Here is a 16516-nt window from a genome sequence, read left to right as displayed (position 1 = left end):
GACTTCTTTTCTTCAGAACAGATAAACTCCAACAAAATCATAAAACAAAGCGCTATAGCCTAAGCAGAGTTACACGTACACTTCCATTGCTCAGTAAGCCTGTTAGTCTGGCCATTGACAAGCATTCACATTTCAAGTTCATTGTCAAAGCCTTTATTTTCACCCATCTCTATAGCTTTCTAGCACTCATGGCTGTGATGGACTTGCTACAATAAATAATTATGTTTCAAGCTTCTAATTATTTTTCACCATCTTTCATACCTCTCTGCAGCCTAAAGAATGAGGATGCTATTTTAAATATACAGCCTCTGCACCCCTGCTATCTGCACTCCCCTTTCCTGTGATGCAGCTGCTCCAGGGGTATTTTTTTCCTCTCTTTTGACCCTAATTTGCAGGCATAATGTCTGGTAACTTGTTTAAGTGCAAAAGAAACAAGCACCTGCTTCCTATTCTACCTTAAATCTTTTGGGTTTTACTTGACCTCCATCTCAGCACTTCACTTTCTGGTAGTGCTTCTGTGTTTTGCTCTTTTAAGTAACTAGTTCTGTTAAACTGTGCCCCTTCTTGCATTGTTTTTACTGGTACCTTCAGCCAGAGAGGCGTATTTCTATGCCTTCAGGAAGGTGGTAGACTAGAAAAGGAAAATAATAGCTCTAATACCAATGCATGCCATACATTCTTGAACTCTTTCTATTGCAGATTTAAGGTATATGGTCCATCATTTCAAAATGATAATGTATTTTTGACTCTAAACAGTTCCCTGGTCAGAGAACTGTTCTTCGGTCTTGAGGTTAAGATCAGCATGTTTTTAGCCTGTGAGAAGCTATCTGAAAAGCATGGAATGCATCAGCTGACAAGAATCCCCACTTCGTTTCACAGAGACTGGTAGGTGTGAGGGACTTCACTTCTATCCTGGTCATCTCAAAACAAGAAATTGCAATATTGTATTTTGCCTTCTGATATTATTCTACATCTGTCTAATCTGATGAGCTACTGAGAAACAACAAGCAATACCAGCACTAATAAGGTTTTTATTTTTGGCACACTGTGTTCAGCAGCCAGTTGTATAATGGGTTACATGGCAGCAGCTCATAATCGGAAAATTATGGGGCAAAATGCCCTAAACAAAACAACCTTCTGCTTTTCAAATAACAGCCACAAGAACATGAGCAGTATACAAGCTATAAATAATCTTCAGCAACTTCTATGACTGAAACAGTATCTTCAAGCTCTGCTTAGATGAAACCATACATATTTTTTAACACAGGGAACTCCTCAAGCTCCTGCTTCAACAGATGGGACAGCATTAATCCTTGCTCCTTCCACACAGCCCATTCAAGTGTTAAACACTTTAGCACAGCACTATTGTACCTGTTTGCTTTATGTTTAATCCTTATTCCTTCCAGTTTAAAATATAACCAACACAAGTAGGGTTCTTCCACCTTTTTTTCAGGCTCACTACAACTGCCAGTAGTTAAACCAAACCAACTAGTCCTCATTTATTTTGTCTTATGTAGTACCCAATGCCAGTAGGTGCAGGGATGTATGCAGTAGCTGTAATGAAGTCACACGGTGTATGCACAGCTCACACAGCCACTCCAGTATCAGTATCCACTGCCCCTCACACATCACACACTTTCCTCCTTCTGTTACTGTCTAACTCTTAGACAGCATACCTAAAACTTCAGAGCACTTATACCCATTGCCCATCTAATCCTCAGAGAGACCCTGAGGTAGACGCTATTGTCCCATTTTACAGATGAGAAAACTGAGGCAGGAGTATTACTGACGTGTCCAATACTGCAAATAAAAGCCCATCTAAAAGTTTCCACTTCAATATTATGGTTGTAAATTGGTTGTATCTAAGGTATCAAAATCATGGCAACAGAAGAAGCCATGCTTCAGAATTCTAAGACTTCATTATTATTATTTTCATCAGTATTATTTCTACAGAGTACAAATCAGATATGTCAGCAGCAGTTTTTGCATTATACCAAGAAGTGGGAGATTACAGGTGAAACATGGGATTAAGAAATGATGGTAGAAATAATTCGAAAGCCAACTGGTGATGAATTCTATTTAATACTAGAAAAGCCAAAAAGATACTCTTCAGACCAAAAAGTATTAATTAAAAGGAAAAAAAAAAAGAAAAAAAGAACAAGACATTTCAGAATGGTTTAAGATGACATTATGTTGTTTTATTTCAGATTTCACAAAAGAAATACTTTATAAAACTAAAATCAGTTAACCCAGCCACTATCAACAGAGGGTGGTATAAGCAGAAGACACTAGGTCAGAACCTGCAGTGAAGAGCCATCTGTTCCTGTCACTGGAATGCTCCTGTACTACCAGAATACTTCACTGGGGGATGGAGAGAACCAGGGTTTTACAGCACATCCGAGAAGCACAATAGCTCCTCCTAGTTGATGCTTTGTTGCTACCCAGGTCTCCTCTGTATCATAAGTGTAACAAGGATTTACTGATTTCAGAAAGAACAGATCCAGCATAGCAAAGGCAAGAGATTTTTCAATTGAATTTTATGCAAATTTCCTTTAAAAAGGTACTACTGTATTTTAAAAATCAGACCATCAAACTGATTACTTAGCTAACTTATGTGGGACTTCCAGTCTCATTTCTGAAAGGAAAATGAATACACAAGGCTTAAGCAAGCCCTGAGCTAAATAAAATATACAGGGGCTTTGGGTAGATACTTGTATGTTTGCCTGAGCTTTGATTATGGGAGAGCAGGGGTGGGAGGATTTGTTCAATTACTGTTAAGGAATTCTATTCCCTGCCCTTCCCATTCCATTTTTTTCATTGGGTGGCAAGACTGGAGGTGAGAGGGAATAAGGTAAAGCAATAATCTTAATGCTTTACTAAGGTTCTGATAGAGTGGGCCATAGAACCTTGCAAAAATATAAACAAAGTACCTGCCTAGGGACAGCTTTGTCTGTTTTTGTCATGCCCAAGTTATGGCTGTTCAATACAGCAGCATCTGTCAAACCATCCACCCTATTCCCCCAGGCCCCTCTCTCCTCTGAAGAGTACACAATGGCAAGAATCCTTCCTTCTACCTTTTCCTTTCTGAAAAGGGCAGGGCAGTGGGAGGAAAAAAACAACCAAAAAACAAACAACAAAACAAACAAGAAACTAGATTATTTCAAAGATGGACAACTTTCCCTTGTAGGATAGACCTTCCCCTCCAAAAAGGGATGTTTCTTTGCTCCTATAACCCACGATAAATTAAAACCAAGTAAGAAGTCTCTGGTTTGACACAATAAATACTTAGAATATAGCAAATTAAAAAATATAGTTACAAAACCCTCAATGGAATTCTCCTTCTGACCTAAACTGCAGACAGATTCTTCACAGATAAAAAGTATCTCCAAAATCAGCTGCAGCTCCTCTCCTCTCCCTGTTCACTAGGCTTGGTCAACAAGTGCTATCACATACCCTTTGGAATACTGTTAAGACAAAAACAATATAAAGCACAAGAAATCTACTCCTAAATTTGTTTTTTTATACTGCCAAGGGTGTAGGAAGCAACCATCTGTGGGGAACCCTCACTGAAGTGCACGGTGACAGAGTCACAGCACTACAGTTAACACGGACAGGGAAGACTAGGGGGGAAAACAGCCATAGGAAAGGAAGGAGATAGAACCCATAAATGTTGAAAAAGGAAAAGATAAGCAAGAAAGAGACAGAAAAAGACCAGTTGAGTCCAGCTGGACTTCCCAGTTCTGGCAGCAGAGCAGATGAGATGTTGAACAGGAAGAGTTCCTTGGGGCCTGTCATAACTAGGAATGTTGTTGGCATTTTCTTCATCGTTGACAGTGACGAAGTATAAGTTAACCCTCTCTGACACTGACACGTGGCTCTGCCAGTGAGCTGTGAATGATCCCAATAATTGATTCAACACCATCTCCCTCCAGCAAGGTGCGGTGATCCCCTTCAATAACGTGGACAGACACTTTCCCATCGCATACCTGTGTAAGTACAAGAAAGAAGAGCTTTACATTCACAATGTAAAACCAGCTGGTCACCTAGCCACTTTGAGTTTGTTAGTCTTCTAAGTTACTCATAATTTAGACCACTGTCTCTATCAAACTCAGTTAAAAACGGCACCAGTTTTCTCTGACACATTTTCACAGATCAGCTGTGGGACACTGTTTGGAACCAATGTTTTAAAGCACAATGGTTTGACGGTCTGACAGGTCATCCACTCAAAATAAGCTGGGTAGGAAGTTAACCAACCCAGTACCAAAAGAATAAATTTACCTACAATATCAAAGATTGAATGATAAAGTAGCTACTTCCAAGCCCTTAAGTAAACCAAATAAACACCCCCCCTTCCTCATCACCTTTCTCCCACTATCAGAAATCTTCCTTTAAGTCATAAGGTAACTCCAATAACATAAAAGTTACCATGGAATTAATAATGACTAAATTGGACATCTTAAAGGATAGGAGATGCCAGAAGCAGGAAGAGAATTCTGAAAATCACTTCCTTTTCCCTGGTATTTGCACCAACTTCAGCCTCGTATGTGAGCAGGGGCTAAAGAACAGTGACCTTATCTGGACTATGAGCCAGACCCCAACCTTTTTTAGCCCAGAAGAAACCCACTTCTAACTACTAGCTTCTAAGTGAAAAAAAGAGAAAAAGCTGCCTTTATTGTTGTAAGACTGACACTTGCTCTTCAGAAGGCTGCCCTCATTCAGTGAACTAACTTTGGGTCCACAGTGAAAAGAGGCTGAAAGTTTCTCTCCTTTAACATCGTTTTTACCCAAAGTCATTCTACAGAGCTGCAAGAATCAGCTATAGAAAACTCATCCTATATACAGGTGTCCTGGGGTGACATTCTGGCCCTCACTACCCACAGATAATGCCCGGAACCAATCAATTTATTTGCTTTTGGAGATTACTAATTCTTGTTAGAGCACAACAGCTGCAGAATGATAATTTCTTTAAGGCTGGTTTTGTCCTTTTTTTCTCAGTAAGGATGATTTCCCATGCTTTCCTTTGGCTTCCCCACATATCAGAAGAAACTCAACAGTCACCAGTGGGCCTGAGACTGACCTCTGAGAGTTTATAGTCTCTACCCAGACCTTCCTCATATTCATTGTGAGACTTTGCCCGCATCAGAGTCACGTTCCCATGATACTTGGAGTCTGGTATATACTTGTCAGCAGCCTTCAGCTTATGGTAAAATGAAGTAGCAGCAAAGCTGAGTGCTTCACGATTGATGTTTGTATGAATCTCAGTTATTAGGTCTACAGCAGCATTCACACGAGCCTCCAGATCTTTGAGGGGCAGAAGAACCTCCAGCAGCTGGAAATATTAACATTTTTTTCACATTAGTCTCAATAGCTAAGAATCCATCTCCATTAAACAAAAAAAATACATCTTTTTGTGCAACATCAAGACATATGGATCTTGAAGACAAGAAAAAGTACCTTATTGTATTCAGTGCCTGTAAATTGCTGAACAAAGGCACACAATGCTTCAGTCTCCAGTGCAGCCTCATTTCCTTGGGTCAGTTTGGCTCTGTAGCTCTGGAGGAGAGATGAATACAATGTGAACGTGAGAGGGATTAGCCTGATGTTAAAAGTCAGATAAAAACAATTATAGAACTAAAGGTGTGAACTGGGAAAAAAAGGAAGGGGGGACATCCCTTCAGGACAGATCAGAAAGCAAATCCGCAGGTGGCAATGGCCAAGATCCTAGTATTTTCTACAGTACAATGAAAATGAAATGGAAGCCTTAAGCAAGGTTTCCTCGTACCACTACAAGAGGATCTTGACTTGCAGGCACCAGGATCTTCCAGAAGACATACTAACATTATGATTTATCATAGCAAGAGCAACATTTGTGCCTGAACTCTTGCGATTTAATGAAGACCACCTCTCATATACTTCTACCCTTCAGCCATCTCTAAGCATCCATTGTCTACAGCTGTCTTCCAAAATCCGTATGAATAGAAGTCTGTCAGCTTTTCATCAGATTGATCATATCTAGAATAGTTAGCTTCGAGAAAAATGAACCCTGATGAGAGAGGATGGCCCCCAGAAAGAAGATTCTCTTTGTGCCCCTTACCTGGGTATATGCTGCCACAAAGGAATGAGACCCATCAAAAAGGAATAAACTGTTGAGTGCATGGGAAGCATTTTGTTGTGCTTGCAGCTGGGAACACATTTCAAAGGCTACACAGGCACCAAAAGAGTATCCAGCAATGCGGTAAGGTCCTTCAGGCTGTATCTGCTTCATGCAATCAATGTAATAGGCTGCCAGGCTTTGGATGCTGTCCAAAGGAGCGGCTAGAACATGGAAGTGAGTTAGAAAGACTGGTGAAAAGACACTGCCAGAGACAAATTATGTTTTCATGCACTCAGAAACGATCCAGGTTGGAAACATCCAGGTTATTTTGCAGGTAAATTATTAAATTACAGTCAACAATTTGCATTTAGGACAAGTAATAGTAATATTCCTGCTTTCCAAGGACAGGTTGAACAGGATGCTTTGACTTTTGCATACATAAACTCTTCAATTTAATCTATTATTCCTCTTGATACTGGGGATGTTTGACATGACCCTCTTCAGACTAATAGGCCTGATATGTGTTCCTTCACGTTTAATAGTCTAGAGACAAAGCCCTCTCTAAAAGCAACTACAGTTCAAAATGTTATGTTTGAAAATTCAAGATGCTGAAGAACTGAGATACCTTTTGTGCACTGGAGACCATAGCAGGGCATGTGAAGTCTGGAGGCCAGAGTGTTGAAAACTGCAATGGATCCTTCAATGGGGTGAACAAGGAAAAGAGGGCGCTCCATACTCTGAACATCATTGAGACGAGTGATTGTTGGTCCTTCTGGATTCACCAGTAAGTTGTTCAAATCTAGTTTTGGAGGTTCACCTGGGCCTGTCTTCATCAGTGGGGATGACTTCAGCTCTTTGAAGGAAAGCACACCAGACAAACCAAATTTAGCTTCAGGGTCAGTCTTGGTCATGTAGCCATAGTCCTAAAGGACTCAGGACTGGGGCTGCCCTAGATTAGCCTGTTGCCTCATTACACCATCAGGTCATAGATAGATACAGGGATCTTCCTACTGTCAGTTGCTCTGCAGCAACTTCATATGCTTTAGCTTCCTGTACGTGTGACATTACAATTCCCCAGGCAAGTAAAAGGTCTGAAATTGCATCCCACACATAGCTGCATACGAGTACTCATGCATGCAGCTGCTAGCCAAGCAAGACAGCAGCTTTCACCCTTGCTTTGCTCGTACACCCTCCTCCCAGAAATGATGGGCCTGTCCTGGTGGGCAATACACTTCTGTGACATGTCTGTCACTTAAAAGCTGTTCAACTATTACTTTATTTCATGATCTGATAGAAGTTTATGTCACTAAAGATGAAAGCAACAGATTGGAAGCTTAATTATTTGGTCTCAGGTTGACTGGCAGCAACCCTAATCCAGATACTCTACCCTCTGCTGTCCTGGACTTGGAAGCAAGTTCACGCAGTTTGCTGATGGTAAGGAGTCGGATTTCTCTCATGGTCATAACGATGTCATAGTCTCTCTCCAGCGTCTGGCGCACCTCCACACCCATCAAGGAATCCAAGCCCAAGTCAGCCAAGGAACTCTCAGCGTTCAGACTACTCACATCACGGACCCCTGAGAACAAAAGGGCATACTAGCAAAAGGCCAACTTCTTTTCAGCTCTAGGCCTCTTTAGCAGCCTTCTCCACTTTCTCCTATCTCTTAAAATCTCAATAAACTGCAGCTGTTGAGCTGCAGTTTACCTTCCAGGATCATCGAATACTTTCATAAGTCACCTCTTCTACAACCCCCACCTTGTCATATGGGATCTTGTATTTAGTGTACATATTAAATGTGCACAGATTTATGACAGAGGATACATCAGTCTCAACTAAATGGCTGTGAATATTTTCACATCAGCTCTAGACCAAGTACAGAACAGTCAGCTAGACAGATTCCACACACTGGAGGCTCTAACTGAAACTGTAGTCCTAGACCTAAAGAAACTAATCCTCAGCTACAACGAGATGAAAGTTATCAGTGTCAGAGATGGTTGACTGCAACACTTGATGTCTATGACACTGGAGGAGGAGGTGATACATTCAGGCTTTATTTGCCTTTTCCCCTTCAATTTTCACACTGTTCAATCTCTTACCCTTTCCTTACCTGTCAAAGGCTTCTCATAATAACACCTGCATCTACAGCTCTTTGTCCCCTCCACCTTGTGCTGCCCCATGTTGCCACCCTTCCCCCTATTAGGCTTCATTACTAGCTCCTCCCTTCGTTGCTTTCATACTCTCTTCTTCCAAACTAACCCTGTAGCTGGTGTGTTTTCCCAGACCCTCTCCTATCGCTTCTAAAAGCCACATCTGCTCTGAGAGATCAGATTTGTTGTCACTGAGTTGCACACAAGTCCTTAAGTAGCACTCAGGAGACTGTCTTTCATTTATCAGTACCTTTTTTGGTAGAAAACAAAGGACCAAGAGACAGTTCTGTCTGCAAAAGAGACAACTGAGGTGGGACATAGTAGATAGAGGTGACAGCAATTATTCACTACCAACACAAAAGTAAGAGACATAATGGTAAAAGAAAGCAGATTCAAGACAGACAGAAGGACATGGCACTTGTAATGCATAGTTAAGCTATGGTTACTAGATGTTCACATGGGATGACAGAGCTGGTAAGTGAATACACTATCAGTTAAGCAACAAGTAGAGAAAAACTACTTTTTGTGGCATGGGGACATACCAAGGGGAATGTTTGAAAGCTGGAAGAGTACTCAGAAAGTTAGTTACATATTTGCTGTCTTATGTGCTGTCCCAGAATTTTGCTCGAGGGTTGTTCCTGTTGATTCTCCATTTGGAGAAAGGTAGCAGTTCACTCTAAATAAAACCTAAGATACTGGATGCACATCTATGTAAACACAGTAACAGAGAAAAACCCATACAAAGAACAGTCATTATTTGAGAGAAGGAGCAGTGTAAAGGGAAAAAAAATAAGCCAACAGTTTCACAACAGCAACATGTCCACATCACAGAAGATCAGGAAGAGATGCTGAACAGAGCACCTACAGCAGCACCAATGCTTTCCAAAAGTAATGAGAATAGGCACCATCCAGTAGTGCTTGAGTGACAGTACTTACCTAGGATGTGAGCAACAGCTTCTACAAGGTCCCGCTGACTACCTCCTTCAGCTTTCACTGAGACCTTCTCTGCTAGGACAAAACTGGATGTGACAGGATGAGATTGATTCAGGAAGATATCGAGCACCTCCAGGCATGAACTCATTTGCTGGGGAATTGTTCCCCCCACCACAACGTCTTTGTTTCCCATTGTCTTCATCAAGATACCCACATCACCAATGGCTCCCCACTGGATTGCCAGGCCTGGAGAAGAAATCAGAAGAACACACTAAGCAGCTAACTAAAGCACATGGCAGCAACAGGAGTTAATAAAAAAGGGATTTAATAACGAGCTAGGCTAAGGCCTGCATTTCCTTTGTACTGTTATTCACACATGAATGACTCAGGGTAACATCTAGGAGCAGAAAACAGCCTTCACCATACTTTGTCACTCCAGATAAGTGCACAGGTTTCTGGTGAGCTGGTCCTCACCTAGATGTTTGGCAAGGTAGTTTATAAGATGAATAAAGTCATCTTACCTGGGAGTCCATCATGATGTCGCTGCTCACAGATACGCTCCATGGTAGAATTGGCAAAGCCGTAATTACTTTGCCCAGCATTTCCTCTTCCACAGCTTACAGAAGAGAACACAACAAAATAGTCCAGGTCTGGACACTTCTTACGAGTCACCCTTGGAGCAGAGCAGGAGAGAGAAACCCCATCAGAAAAATCTGCCAATTGTATTACTAATGAAGGCGAGTGCAAGACTAAAACGACAAAGTTTGATCAGTTCTGTGACTTTAAAAGCAGCTCTTATTTGTCCCTTCTACAGACACTTACCAATCCAAATGAAGGGTGCCTGAATACTTTGGCTTGTTGACCTCCGAGAATAATTCTGGGGTCTGATTTTCAATCATGCCATCTCTAAGGACCTATGGGGGGTGGGGAGAGGGATTAAAAAAGAAAGTGTAGTTTCAGTATCTCCAGTTTCTCTGTTTAAATATGCCACATGGCTTGAGATATGACAGGATATTGCTACACAATGTTTTTGTAACTTCGCAATACAGACATATCCTGAATATCCCAAAATATAACAACATGGCTTTTGCCAAGTCTGCATTTTTCAGTATTTTTTCTGTATTGACACTGCAGAAGTTCTGGCAAGTTCTACATGGGATTGTTCTTGACCACAGGCTAGGGCAACATTTGTTTTACCACAGAACTGAACTCACTGGCCAAATACTGCTGCTTCTCAGGTCAAGAGAACAGACCCATAAGCCTTTAGTCACCAGGTAAGACCAAAGCATACTGTCCTTTGAAACACAGAGAACTTAAATTGTATGAAGCCTGACTGCCTTTACTAAAAAAGTCATGTGAATGGATGTTGCCTCTTACAAGTCCTGAGCATTTTTGTTACTTACCACAGCCAAGTTAAAGATGCCTCCAACTGGTCCAAGTTGCAAAGCTTCTTCTATCAATAGCTGTGTTCCTTCCAGTGTTCCAATATCACTGGTAGATACCAGCACTTTGATTCCCAGTGCCTTCCACTCTTTAACACGTTTAGCCTGGTAGCCTAGAAAAAATAAAGGTGGACAGTGCCTGGGGATGAAGAATCCCAACCATAAGGCTTTGGTTAAGCTGCTCCTTTACACTTTTCTGACTAGATGGGGACTGAATAGTGAAATAATTCCCGACTCAACTACAAGATAAAAATTGGACAAAATCTGAACAGTAGCTAGAAATCATTTGAATTTCAGAAATTTTAAACACGTAAAGTGGAGAACATCATTGAGACAACCTAAGGGTTGGGGTGGTGGTGAGGGGAAGGAAGGAAAACTACAACTGTGAAGAGAACTGAACAAAAATTTGGGTACTGAGATTGGGAAAATTGGCTAGATTAGAGCAAAGCAACAGATTATAGTAGCACAGCCAGAACTTGAGAAGTAATATTTGATCTATGTATTTGTAGACATAAGTGGTGTGATTGTGAACTTGCCAAATGATGTAGAGACAGAAGTTGTGTTATGACTGAATTTGTATGAGGAAATAATGAAGACTACTACTGATAAATGTCAATGCTGCCACTGTAATCAAACTAATGCCTTAAATCTGAGTAAAAATGTTTATGAATGCTATCAGATAGCAAGGTCCATCTTTACAGATAAGCTATCTAAGGAGCAAGAGTGAGCATCCACACATGTACCTGGAGGGACAAAGTATCTTTAACAAGGAATGCTTAGGCCCTTCCTTGTAGCATGTGATCTAACACACTACAGCCAGTGGACAAGTCAGTGAGGTAGCCAGACTTTGCAGGCGGCATAAAGGTAAAAGAAAAGCTACAGAAAAATCTGTGTAAGAGAGAAAATGGGTTGATAGAATTAGGAAGCATAAAAGGGGGAAAGTAGTAGTTGAAAAAAAGTCAAGCTAAAAGACAGTTCCTCTTTTACAATAAAGGAGACAACAGCTTGAAGTGAGATAATACAGGAAAGGACAGAAAAGAGATCAAGACATTATTAGTCACCAATAGGATACCCAAAAATGGAGAGAAACTACAAACTGAGATCTGTTGAAAGGCAGTCATGTTCCCTGTTCCCTTAAAACATTTGCTTACCAGTTCGTATGCCAGAACGAGACGTCAGTACAATTTTCTGTGCTCCTCTCTCAACTAGCCACTGTGCCAACTCCAGCCCAAATCCTCCTAGGCCCCCTGTGATGATGTAAGACTTGGTAGGTGGACAGGAGGTTCGGGAGATTGCAGAGATTTTAACTGGTTCAGACTTTCTTAAAGGATATTCCTTTTCCTCTTCTTGGACCTTTCTCCCAGAAAAACACCAAAACCAACCAACACAAAAAAAAACAAGAAAAAAAAAACAACAAACAAACAAACAAAACAAACCAGAAACAATACACACACACACACACAAAAAAGAGGTAGTTACAATCAGATGATTAGCTACATAATACATCTCTTATCTTTCCATGCTATGCTCCTCCAGTCAATGGGAACGAATCTTGTAAAATCAGTGCCAGACTTGACAGTGACAATTGTGACAGTGTCAGCAGTAAAAACTGACTCTGTGCTGCCCTACTCATAGAACTTCAACTCAAAATGGATCAAAATATCCAACAGTCACCAGAGGATGGCCAGATGCATCAGAGAATCAAAATAATTCTCATTACCTTGATCATAACTTTGCCAATATGTTTTCCTTGTGCCATGAATCTGAAGGCAGCTTCTACCTCTTCTTTGTTGAAGACTGTACTCTTCAGGGGCTTTACTACACCATCTCTTATGCCTTTCTTCAACAACTCTGATACTACTTCCCACTCTTGGTTTCCCTCATCGAATATTGAATCTAGTAGGATTCCATGAAATGCCACATTCTTGAGGAAGAGAGACATTCCTAGAAAAAGCAACTTGGTTATGACTTGATGCTGCTGACATTTCAAAATGGAGCCTATCCATTTTCTGCTTCAGAAACATTTATGGACAAGTCACAGGAGTAAAGTAATCAGGTGCTTGAACTCTGCGTTTTCCAAATTCATTCTTGCATATACTCTCCAAAACATAACATTACATTGTTCTCTTACAAACAGACCAGTTTCACAGAAAATCCACTCCAAAAAATTGTGTTGAGAGAACAAGCTACATCATAGTCAGTCTGATATTAAAAAGGACATTTTTTTGGTCTAGCAACAGCTGAGTTAGAATCACAGGGGAGCTAAAATCCTACGTACATCACGTCTATCTCCATAGGAGACTCTTCCTCATAGCAAGGCTTTCCAATATGATAGGATCTTTTGAAATTTAACTAGAATAAGGAAGCAGGCTTTCGACTCTATATGCAATTGCTCTACAACAGGAGAACATTGCTGTAATTTTTCACTAACACATCACCTTATAACATTTGAAACATTTTTCCCATCCAAGAGAAATCAGGATTATCTTGCCCTGTGCCTTCACAACTGGTAGATGCTGTTGACTGCCTTGAGGGACAAGAGGCCTTCCAAGGGGTCTGGATAGACTGGAACACTGGGCAATCATCAGTAATACACAATCTAACAAATGCCAATTGTGCACCTGAGACCAAGTGATACCAGACACAAGTATAAATTTTGGGGAGGCTGGAGAGCTGTCCTGCAGAAAAGGACCTGGGGGTGCTGGGCAGCAGCTAAAACCTAATGAGAGGTGTTTCCTGATGCCCCATCTTACCCAGATGACTGTTGTTAGATAGATCAAATTTGCCTATTTCCAAGAAGCGCCCATGTCGAGCAAGACAACGCAAACTGGCTTGGAGCTTCTCTTCTGCCAAGGAATTTAACACGAGGTTGACACCTGCAACGAAAGGAGAAGCACCTACTTAAACTCAACTCTGATGAGAGCCTAACCCTGTCTTCTAGTGACTCATATTGTCTTTAAAATGCACAACTGCATAATGCGGCTTAGCTGACAAAAAAAGGAAAAGTATTTCTTGCAATTTACCTTTTCCGTTGGTAACTCGAAGTATATGTTGCTCAAAGGTAGTATCTCTGGAGCTGGCAAAGCTATTAGCATCTAGCTGTGGGAATCTTGCTTGGAGATACTTACGTTTCTCAGTGGAACCTGGAAGTAGAAGACAGGTTGAAAGATGTCACTAATTTCATTTTTATGATGAAAGAGCCCATTGTCCACTGCACATCTTTCCCCCAAGGACTGTAAGTCTGAGAAGCCTTCTCCAAGCTTTCAGTCTCTCAAGATGTCAAACTTTAGGAAAAAGGCTGTCTGGTTGCTACTGCTCATTTATGAGATAGAACAAGGACCAGAAACACATCAGAGCCTTTCAGTGGACAGACATTGGATTCATATTACTAAATTTAAAATGAGGAAGCCATGATCTTCTTCCATACTTTTGATTATATAGTGTACAGAGACAAATAAATTTGATTGTGCTGTGGAATCTCCAAGCACAGAGTCAGTAGCTGTATTTACCATGTAATCTGTTCTCAGCCTGGAAACTAGATCAAAGCTACAGTAGATCATACTGGGGGGGAATAAATATACACCTAAATAGGTATATATACACTTCAGTATGTGTACACAGACATGCTTCCTCTCTTTATTAGATATAATCTATTTCTCCCCATGACTTTGGGGCCCTCAGTACTCACCTACAGTAGCAAAGACACGGCAGCCCATGCTCAGGGCAATGGCAATGGCTGCTTGGCCCACACCTCCTGAGCCAGAGTGAATAAGGACACTCTCACCCTTCTTCATACCACCTCGAACCACCAAAGCATAATAAGCAGTGGCATAAACCACAGGCACTGTAGCTGCTTCTTCTAGAGTCCTAAGGAGCAAAGTGGAAGAGGAATCTTTAGCCTTGGAAAAGACTACTAGATTGTCCTGATGAAATTTGCCTTTCTGCCATGGAAAGGTTCCGTTGCTGAGATAGATAAGAAAGTATAATTGGTTGTCAATCATACAGCAGACTACCAAAGCCAAGCACAGCCAAGTTTCATCATTCTGCAAAAATATTTCAGTAACTAACCAGTAACATAAGCAACACTGATATCCCAGTATATACTGAAACATGTGAAGCTAAGAGCTCAAAAAAAGATGAGAATCTTGTGCAAGCCACTGTACAAAAACTAGTGCTGAAATCCTGTAGTGAATCTAATCCAAAATCCTACAGTTGCTTGGGACACTATAGCCCTATTAATATTTCCCAGAGGGGAATCTACCCATTGTGCAGCACTCAGGTTTGATCAGAGCTGTCATCAGCCTCAGGCAGGAAGGCAAATCTTAACCAGAAAACAGAAGTTGACCTACCAGTTTTCAGGCACCTCCCACAGAAACTTCTTTTCACAGTCTACCACTGTGGCCAGCCCCTTTGCTGGCAGCAATCCCATCACTCTTCTTCCAGCCAGGTCCCGTCCTGAGAACTCCATGCCCAGCATGCATTGCTGCAAAGCCCAGTTACCTGAAAGAACATTAACACCTTTTACCAAAAAAAAAAATAAAAAATTCTCTTCTAAAATTTCTTTACTACAGCAGCAGTCCCCAAAAGTCTAAATCCCAGAGACAGGAAGAGTGCTGGGATTTGTCTATTCTGTACACAGTTCATAAGTTGCCATAGCTAATGTGTCACTCCAAGTGCAGCGGAAAAGGACTTGGTCTCATTAAATCTGAAGTATTTATCCTTGATGATATCACTTAAGTTTCCAGTTTTCCTCTGAGAAATTTCATGAAAATGTCTTGTTTCAGAGGCAATTCTGTCCCTTAGAAAAAGAATGATACATAAACTAGAAAGGATGATCACTGCAAAAATATACTGTGAAATGTGAATTTTTGTTAAGTCACACTTTAGGCAGACACTTAGCCAGTCATAGAATCATAGAATGGTTTGTGTTGGAAGGGACCTTAAAGATCATCTACTTCCAACCTTCTGCCATGGGCAGGGTCACCTTCCATTACGCCAGGTGGTTCAGTCATGAAAGGAGACCCAGCCTTACTCAAATCACTACAGTTTTACATGTTCCACCCTTTCTCTTTTAAATACATATTTAAAAACCATTTCATAGACATTACATTAATTCTTAACTTGCTATGATGCAAGATAATACCATCTCCATTTTGTAAACGGGTAAGTACTTCATTGTGCATTTTTCTTTCCTGCAATCCAAGCATGTCCAACAGCATGGCAGCATGAAACTTCAACATTCTCACCTTGGTATTTACCATGCTCATCTTTGGAACCTCCTTCAACTTGTTTTACCTCACATTTGGTATCTATGCAATGCGACAAGTAACATTTCTCAGAGCATGGTTTGTTAATTGTGCCATATTAAAAAAAATGGAACCACAACTGGAAATAGAACTTGGGAACTTTTGGTGTACAGCCCTGCAGCAGCTGCACTTCCTTCTCCAAAGCATGCTTTCTGCCATACTGGCGTACAGCCTAGCCAGTGCATAACTAACAATCGAGAGATTAATTCTAGAACAACAATACAGAAGTACATTTCCTTCTACTGTAACTTTAACTCACCAGGGATGGCATCTGGAGAAAGCTTCCCTGTGGCCAGCATAATGTCCCGGAAGTTGAGAGATGCATAATAGACTTTGCAGAGTAAAACATTGGGATTAGTTGTGTGGAAGTGTCGAAGTGGGGAGACAATCCAGCGAAGAGATGAGAGATCTCCCCGAGTTAGCACATTTACATAGGCATATTCTGTCAGTTCCTGAGGTTGTGCTGCAGAAGAAGGAACAGTAAGAATTTACACACATTAACAAAGGTATGTACTTTCTAAAACAAGTACATTCCTTGTGCAATTTCTACCTCCTCCTCCATTTGCTATCCAGAGAGCCCTTTCTTGCTTTGCA

At 41.0% G+C, this 16516-nt stretch overlaps 1 protein-coding gene across 1 annotated transcript in view; it reads right to left on the bottom strand.

Moving 5' to 3' along the window:
* Positions 1–2176: 2176 nt before the first annotated feature.
* The window catches only part of FASN (fatty acid synthase), a 41798-nt gene continuing 27458 nt past the window's right edge, over positions 2177–16516 (bottom strand). Inside the window, exons 27-43 of the mRNA XM_014887481.2 lie at positions 16182–16385; positions 14966–15116; positions 14305–14483; positions 13640–13759; positions 13370–13492; positions 12337–12560; positions 11768–11969; positions 10578–10729; positions 9997–10088; positions 9696–9847; positions 9178–9420; positions 7482–7670; positions 6720–6947; positions 6095–6315; positions 5455–5553; positions 5078–5329; positions 2177–3986 (exon numbers count right to left, since the gene is read on the bottom strand). Coding sequence (XP_014742967.1) covers positions 3849–3986; positions 5078–5329; positions 5455–5553; positions 6095–6315; positions 6720–6947; positions 7482–7670; positions 9178–9420; positions 9696–9847; positions 9997–10088; positions 10578–10729; positions 11768–11969; positions 12337–12560; positions 13370–13492; positions 13640–13759; positions 14305–14483; positions 14966–15116; positions 16182–16385 — 2969 coding nt within the window. The 3' untranslated portion in view covers positions 2177–3848. The remainder of the gene's footprint in view (positions 3987–5077; positions 5330–5454; positions 5554–6094; positions 6316–6719; positions 6948–7481; positions 7671–9177; positions 9421–9695; positions 9848–9996; positions 10089–10577; positions 10730–11767; positions 11970–12336; positions 12561–13369; positions 13493–13639; positions 13760–14304; positions 14484–14965; positions 15117–16181; positions 16386–16516) is intronic.

The sequence above is a fragment of the Sturnus vulgaris genome, chromosome 20, assembly GCF_052056855.1.
Source record: "Sturnus vulgaris isolate bStuVul1 chromosome 20, bStuVul1.hap1, whole genome shotgun sequence".
Lineage (NCBI taxonomy): Eukaryota > Metazoa > Chordata > Aves > Passeriformes > Sturnidae > Sturnus > Sturnus vulgaris.
Note: the sequence above shows the minus strand (reverse complement) of the source record. Positions and strands in the feature narration are given on the sequence as shown.